At 37.5% G+C, this 7429-nt stretch overlaps 1 protein-coding gene across 15 annotated transcripts in view; it reads right to left on the bottom strand.

The window, feature by feature from the left end:
* Positions 1-206: 206 nt before the first annotated feature.
* The window catches only part of fgfr2 (fibroblast growth factor receptor 2), a 51416-nt gene continuing 44193 nt past the window's right edge, over positions 207-7429 (bottom strand). For all 15 annotated transcript variants that reach the window (XM_077217437.1, XM_077217439.1, XM_077217438.1 and 12 more), the window contains 3 exons: positions 5913-6050; positions 3807-3912; positions 207-2127 (listed from right to left, as the gene is read on the bottom strand). In XM_077217437.1, the coding sequence (XP_077073552.1) occupies positions 1963-2127; positions 3807-3912; positions 5913-6050 (409 nt within the window). In that variant the 3' untranslated portion in view covers positions 207-1962. The remainder of the gene's footprint in view (positions 2128-3806; positions 3913-5912; positions 6051-7429) is intronic.

Below are 7429 nucleotides of genomic sequence, written 5' to 3'. Positions count from 1 at the left end.
AAAAGATCTCAACAAGATCTCAAACTGCTCACATATGCCAAAATAGCAAAACTTGAAATTAATGTTAAATATCTCAATATGAACATTTCTTATCAATTTCGTTCTACATGTGTGTCTGTACACTTGAAACTTTCACAATATGTGCAAGGACACCAGAAAGAGACTCATGATCACATACTATAGCATAAAAAAGAAATGACACACAATTCATTTTTTCCATCTTTAATTTTACAAATCTGTCAGGAACATTTGTTGAGAACAACTTCATCTCATTTGTCTGGAAGAAAATGAAACACTTGAACAATTAATACTTTTGTGTTTTGAAAACTGTATTGTTGATGTGGGTAAAACTGCAAAAAATATATACTGCAACCTTTTTTTCCAGTATTTTGTCAAATTCAAATGCAAACTTCAGTGTGAGTAAAATAGCCGGATAAAAACAAACATCCTCTACTATAGAAAAGGGATTAGCTGACTATAAAAATGTACGTTATTTTTGCATTTTAACTTACCATTCACATTTGTATATATATATAAAAAACGTAAGAAATGCAAATCTTTCGATACCAGCTACAAATAATTATTTGTACCATTATCTCACTGAAATGTCATTTTAAATTACAAAATAAACATTATGAATCATTATCATTATCTACTGTCATCATTAATATTATTATCTCTTTATTATTTTGATCTTTTTTTATCCTTTTGATTCTTTTTAACATAAGTCAATAAATTAACATGCTATCTCTTTCCCTGAAAGCCAATACGTGACTGTGTCAGCAAGTGAGAGTTGTGCAGGACCCGACATTAAACGTTTCCCGGATTCAAACCAGCACCACAGCTCAATGTGTCTGGAACATCTGCATGAACAACTGCACCAAAACAAGAGTTTTGTGGCTTTTAGTGCATATTTGTTAATTTTGAGGTCATCTAAATGTTAGTGAACTCCTAATAGAAGACAAATAAAAGAAACTTCCCGTTTTAACAGGAAATACCTCAAAACACACTCAAAAAAACACTTTTTTTAATGTCGAGTCCTGCTGTACATGTGCGAATGTTTGTCTGGGAATGTAATAGAAACATCTAGACTTTTCTACATCCATTTTTGACTCTGGAGAAAAAGAGGGAGAGGGGAGGAATTGTTCGGAAGTCCATACAAAAAATAATTCATTGTAAATATATAATATATATTTTTACATATTTGAATATATTTACAAATATACCCAGCACTATATACCATGTTTTAATATTATTATTTTTTTACCAATAAGGATAACTGCATGGGCTTTTGTACGATAACTGAGTTATCACGGTAAAAACGGAACATTTAAAAATAAAACAATTTTAAAATCCAACCGGAGGCAGTGATATGTTTTCTTCTACTTCTTCTTCTGTTAGATGTGTGTTTCCATATAGTACTCGTTTCCTATTTTCTCCTTTTTGTCTTGGTTTTAGTTTCTTAAGAGTTCTGTACACGTGCTCCATTTCATTTCACTTGGGAACACAGACTCCTGGAATGCCAAGCAACGGAATGATGGCAAGAATGGAAGAAAATTCCAACATAACGGGAAAAAAAAAAATCTGCAAAATAAACAAAAAAAAAAAAAGAAAAAAAAAAGAGGTGGGCCCTTGAGAACAGTCACTTTTCTCTGGTCCCCGTCCTCTTTTTAAGAGCTTGGTCACGTGTTTTTGTGTGCGCAAGTGTGTGTTTCCACAAAAAACAAACAAAAAAAAGCACCTGCTCTTCACACACTTCAGTTTCTTTCCGGAAAAGCAGCACTCGGGCGTCTCAGCCTCCCTCAGCACACTCCCAAAGTCCAGCGGGAGCTTCACCAGGAGTCTTGAGGCAGCGTACGGTTCTGGGTGGGTAAAAGTGAACTGTGGGTAAAAGTCTTTCACTCTTTTTGAGAACTGGAGGTGTAGCTTGGATGTGGTGGGTCTGACGGACGTTGAACGGGCTCATGTTTTTATGCCTCCGTTGATGTGCTGGTACTTGGGAAGGCAGGGCTCGTCCGCTAAAGGGTCGTGGGAGAACACGGAATCGTCGCCGGAAGAGCAGGAGCTGCGTGTGTCGGGGAAACTGGGAGAATACTGCTCCACTGGGGCACACAGGTCCAGATACTCCTACAGACACACAGATGAAGCTATCAGCATATGCATTCTTATGCAGTCCAGCTGTTGCATTTAATAGAAAAAAAAAACATATAGCCAAATTATATTTCAATTAGTCAATTAGGAATGGAGAACCTTTTCCAGTTGGAAAATAAAACATATTTCTATGGGGGTAAAATACATTTGAAAGCAGTGTTATTTTTGTATCATTACTATTATAGATTTTGCTAATATTTTGAATTAGATTTTATTTTTATTTCAGTTAAAGTGCAAATACTTTTTTGTTGTGTCATTATTATTATTATTTTTAAATATGTACACATAGTTTATCTATATTTGTAAATATCGTTTTAGCTTACACCTACTTATGTTATTGTTCAAAGGTTTGAGGTCGGTAAGATTTTTTTATGTTTATGTTAAAATTCGCTCACAAGGCTGCCTTTTAAAAATACCGGAAAAACTATAATATTGTGAAATATTATTACAATTTAAAACAACTGCTTTCTATTTGAATATATTATTTATAATTTGCTCCTGTGATCAAAGCTGAATTTTCAGCATCATTACTCCAGTCTTCAGTGTCACATGATCCTTCAGAAATCACTCTAATATGCTGATTTGCTGATCAGCATATTAGAATCAAGAAACATTTCTGATTAATCAATGTTGAAAACCGTTACTTTTTTTTTTCAAAAACATTTTTTTACTGACCCCAAACTTTTGAACACTAGTGTATATAATCAAATAATTATTTAAAACTCAAATAATACTTTCCACTGTGGTTCACCAGCAATAACACTCAACTACTAGCCGCTTCCTTCAAAATACAGCACGCTCAAATGTTCGAATACTCAATCCGAGTTTAACCAAGCTGGAAACCACTGTGGCAGACTCCACGTCTGAACAGTCTCCTTCAGAACGGCAAGTCTAACCAATATCTGGTTATCGAAATTCAGTGAATCAGAAGGGACCACACCTGAAGACATATATTTTCGAAATACATCATATAAACATCCAATGAATATACACTATAAGAAAAAAGTACAGAAGAATGTTTTTCCCTGGTTCATGCCTCAAACAAAATTGGAGCCATTTTCTCTTTGTGGCTGGTACTGAGCTATTTGACTAGAGGAAGAGGGGGGTTTTAGGTTGCTGAAAATGAGTGTTGGATTGAACTCTTGCTGCTCAACACAAGGCAGCTCACATTACTAAAGACCTTCACATCTGTGAGCAGTTTTAGATGGGGGGAAGAAAGCAGAGGCACTTTATTACATTTCTAAAGTTCAAAACGGCGAGCGAGAGCGGGGCTTTTGGCATCATCTCTCTTCCACGGCTCAATCCCCTCTTCGACAAGTTCTGACAGATTTCCATCCCTCAACCCGCCACACGAATATCGTGGATGACAGCTAGGGAACGGAAAGAATCGTCTAGCGTTCCGTTGTAGGGATCCATCTGACAGTTGAGCTACGCTAGCCGGACTCGCAAACCCAAGCCTGGATGAAATCAAACACGTGCAACTCTCGACCCGTACGCTGACCGTAAAAACTGTTTCCTTCCCTTTGCGGATCTTGCGAAATGTTGCGAGCTGGAGCCAGCGTTGGCATGGTTTTGATGGATCCCAGAACTATAGAGAAACATGAATGGTTTCAGGTTTGTGTATGCATGCGTGTGTAAATGTCTGCACATCTCACCTCGTTGGTTGCCAAAGTGAGAATGCGGTCCAAGTCCTCAACCAACTGTTTGAATGTGGGCCTGTGGGAAGAGATCGCATGCCAGCAGTCCTTCATCATCATGTACCTGGGAAAAAGGAAAAGACGATGTGACATAATTAATTTATTTATATGCATTGTTTTGGAGATCAAGTGCGGTGCAACCATTTGAGTAATCAGACATGCTCAGGCGAGTATGTGTGCGCTAACTATCTGGTTCGATGAAAGGGCAACATCTCAAAGCTACTGCAACGTCTCATTTTGGCAGTAAACCAACATGAAAGTTTGTTAGGTCATTGACATTATGGCTGGTGAAAAGGAGCTCATTTGTCACTGCGAATACTATGAGAGCTGTGAAACTACAATCTGTTGGTTGTTTTCAGACGCAGCAAGGTGTCTTGGAAGAGCCAATTCACACTAGCTGGGAAATTAGCTTCAAGTCGACATGAAACAATAACACTAGCGTAACTAGCTCATTCACACAATGAAAGCAAGGCAAACATTGGTAGGAAAAAAGTGGTTAGTGGGACTGCTATAATAGGAGCTAAATAACAATTAGATACACGGGCTGAATAATCAAAGTAACACAAATTGCTTTCACTCATTGCTGATTACATCATACACTCGAGTAGCAAACACAGCAGATTCCTGCATAATCGTTGGCTGTGTAGCATTGTGTGTGAGTGAATGTGTGTGCGTGATCCTTTTAGGCCGGGGTGTGTTTGTTTTGGTGATTTCAAATATCAATAGCGTTTAGCAGAAATCACTTACACTGCACCTTTAACTAGTATATAATGAAAGCCAAAAATATGATTTAAAAAAGGTGAGTTGGACGCCAGCTTAACTAGCTCCCTGACGTGGTGAAGTATATAAGAAAAATGGTAGAAAATGAAAATGATTACTAGGACTCTAGCTTAACTAGTAAATGCAAGCAAAGAAAAATGGTAGAAAAACAATGGTTAGCAGGACACTGACTTAACTATTACATGGGCACACTGAATGGAAGATATGATAAATAAAAGGTTGGTTGGATGCCAGCTTAATTAGCTCACAGACACTAAATACACGACAAAAAATGGTAGAAAAAGTTATTAGAGGGACCTAACTTAACCAGTTTACTGACAATGCAAATGCAATACAGAACTAGTTCGCAAAAGTAGTTTTTTGACAAAATTCTAAATGGCGGAGAATCTATCATGGCGGAAATGAAATCGGATATATAAGTTTTGTTCGTCAGGCATCCAGCTTTCCAATGATATAAGACACTTGAGTCTACAACATACGGTCTAGGAGTTATGAGCAGTTTCGCGCTTTTGGTTCCTATAGCGCCACCTATGGGCCAATTGGGCTCATAATTTGATAACCTCTCCTCGATTTTTGTACTACCATCTGACAAAGTTTCAGCTCTCCAGCACTTGCGGTTTGGGCTGCACGATGCGTTTTACGGCAGAATAATAATAATAATAATAATAATAATAATAATAAAAATCAGTAAAATTACAATAGGTTTTCAGCACTTCGTGCTTGAACACCTAAAAAATGGTAGGAAAAAAGATTCATACGACACTGTATGCCAGCTTAACTAGCTCACTGACATCATAAATGCAAGTTAAAAGATGGTAGGATAATAATCATTAGTAGGACATCATCTCACTGATAATGTAAATGCAAGACAAAAAGTGGTAGAAATAGAGGTAACAGTCCTGTTCCCCATGTATACTATGTACTTATAGTAATTACAATAACTGGGTAATAACTAGGTACTAAGCCTAAACCTACCCCTAAACCTAACCTTAACCCATGTTGTTACCTTATATTACCCAGTACTTTCTTAGGCAAGTACACTGTAAGTGCAAGTACTGTAAAATAAACTGCAACTGAAATAGAAAAAGATTAAAATAGTAACCAGGGCACTAGTTTAAAGTCACATTGAATGCAAATAAAAATTACTAAAAAGGTTAGTGGGGTGACAGCTTAACAAACTAACAGACATGCTAAATTATTCCAAATATGAATAGATTTTAGCGATCAGGAAAGAATGCTATTACCAACCATGTAACATGAAACCTTTGAGAAAAGAACACTCACAACTCGTTGGTGCAGTTAGCAGGTTTGTCCATGCGATGACCCTCTTTTAGTAGCTTAAAAAGCTCCTCGACAGGTATTCCAGGATACGGAGAACCCCCGAGCGTGAAGATCTCCCACATTAAAACCCCAAACGACCAGCTGGAAGACACAAAATCACACATTCATCAGATCACTTTCGCAGTACAACACATTCCTCTTGTGGTTCATGTCACACTTTCAATCAGTGTTTTGACAAAATACAATGCGAGTGTATTGACATGTAATTGAAATGTTGAACAATCAGCATTTTGTTCAGTTATTCTCAACAACCCCCGTCAAAGGGAGCAAAACATTCCAGCCACTTCTGTGGTACCATCACTTCACTATCCCCAAAATTTGGATGAGGATCGCTCTGTGAAATTAAGCCAAAACTCCAAATCTGATCCATTTACAGTAGTGATATTTGTTGGCGCTAACAACACTGTAGCTGTTGGGGTCTAAATGCTGTCTTTTCTCGAGCGTTTCAGACTGTGGGACCACTCTTACACGACCCAAATGACTCTGGACTCAAAGCTGGCTTTTGTCCTCCATGGAACGCCACAATGACACATATTGTCCAGCCAAAACAAACCATTAGCGAGACCCACAGGAAACAAACGTCCAGAGGGCGGAAGATTGTAGCGGGGAATGATTTTTCATCACATGCCAATTCCATGTTGCTTCATCTAAGACTGGGGGGTGGGGGTGGGGGGGTAAAATACTTAAATGACGATAAGAGTTTCCACAGAGGGTTCCACACATTTTGACTCATCATATGAGAGTCCCAAAATAGGCCAGAGGACATGCAGAGCCAGAAATCCTTATCATCTGCAAAAGCTTTTATTTATCCTGCTGAGTTGACAAAAGCATTTCACAATCACAAGATATAATGGTTTGAAATTATCAATGCATTACGCAATGTGCTTAAGAAACGGATCTCCTCAGACAGACAGACACACACACACACACACACACACACACACACACACACACACACACACACACACACACACACACACACACACACACACACACACACACACACACACACACACACACACACTATAGAAAAGAATAGCTTAAGTGAGATCTCTGTAACTTCTCAATTGCTTCTTGCAATGAGATTTAAATGAGAGCAAATTGGGATTTAAATGAGAGCAAATTTTGTTGCAGTCTTCCTCTGAAAAAAGTGTCTCAAAATGTTCTAAGTTTAATAATAAATCAAAAATCTCAATATGAACTCAAATATTTTTTAATAAAATTCTAGTAAGATCACATGACCTAAGCTGCTCTCTACAGTACATACATTTAACAGCTCTATATACTGTACTATATGTCAAATATTGACTAATTTATGTCTATTTTCGTTGCTCCCATGGAATTTTTCAAGAAACATCTTAGATTAAGTAGATAAGTAAATGAAGCATGAACTCATCATTTAGTCTCCTGAGCTACAAAAGAGCAATCTCTGAGTAACACATTTTTTTTTTCTGGTTGTA

Source organism: Siphateles boraxobius, unplaced genomic scaffold (genome assembly GCF_051911475.1).
Source record: "Siphateles boraxobius isolate OS27281-9 unplaced genomic scaffold, OSU_SipBor_1 73, whole genome shotgun sequence".
Taxonomy (NCBI): Eukaryota; Metazoa; Chordata; class Actinopteri; order Cypriniformes; family Leuciscidae; genus Siphateles; species Siphateles boraxobius.
This window is presented reverse-complemented; position numbering and strand designations above follow the sequence as displayed.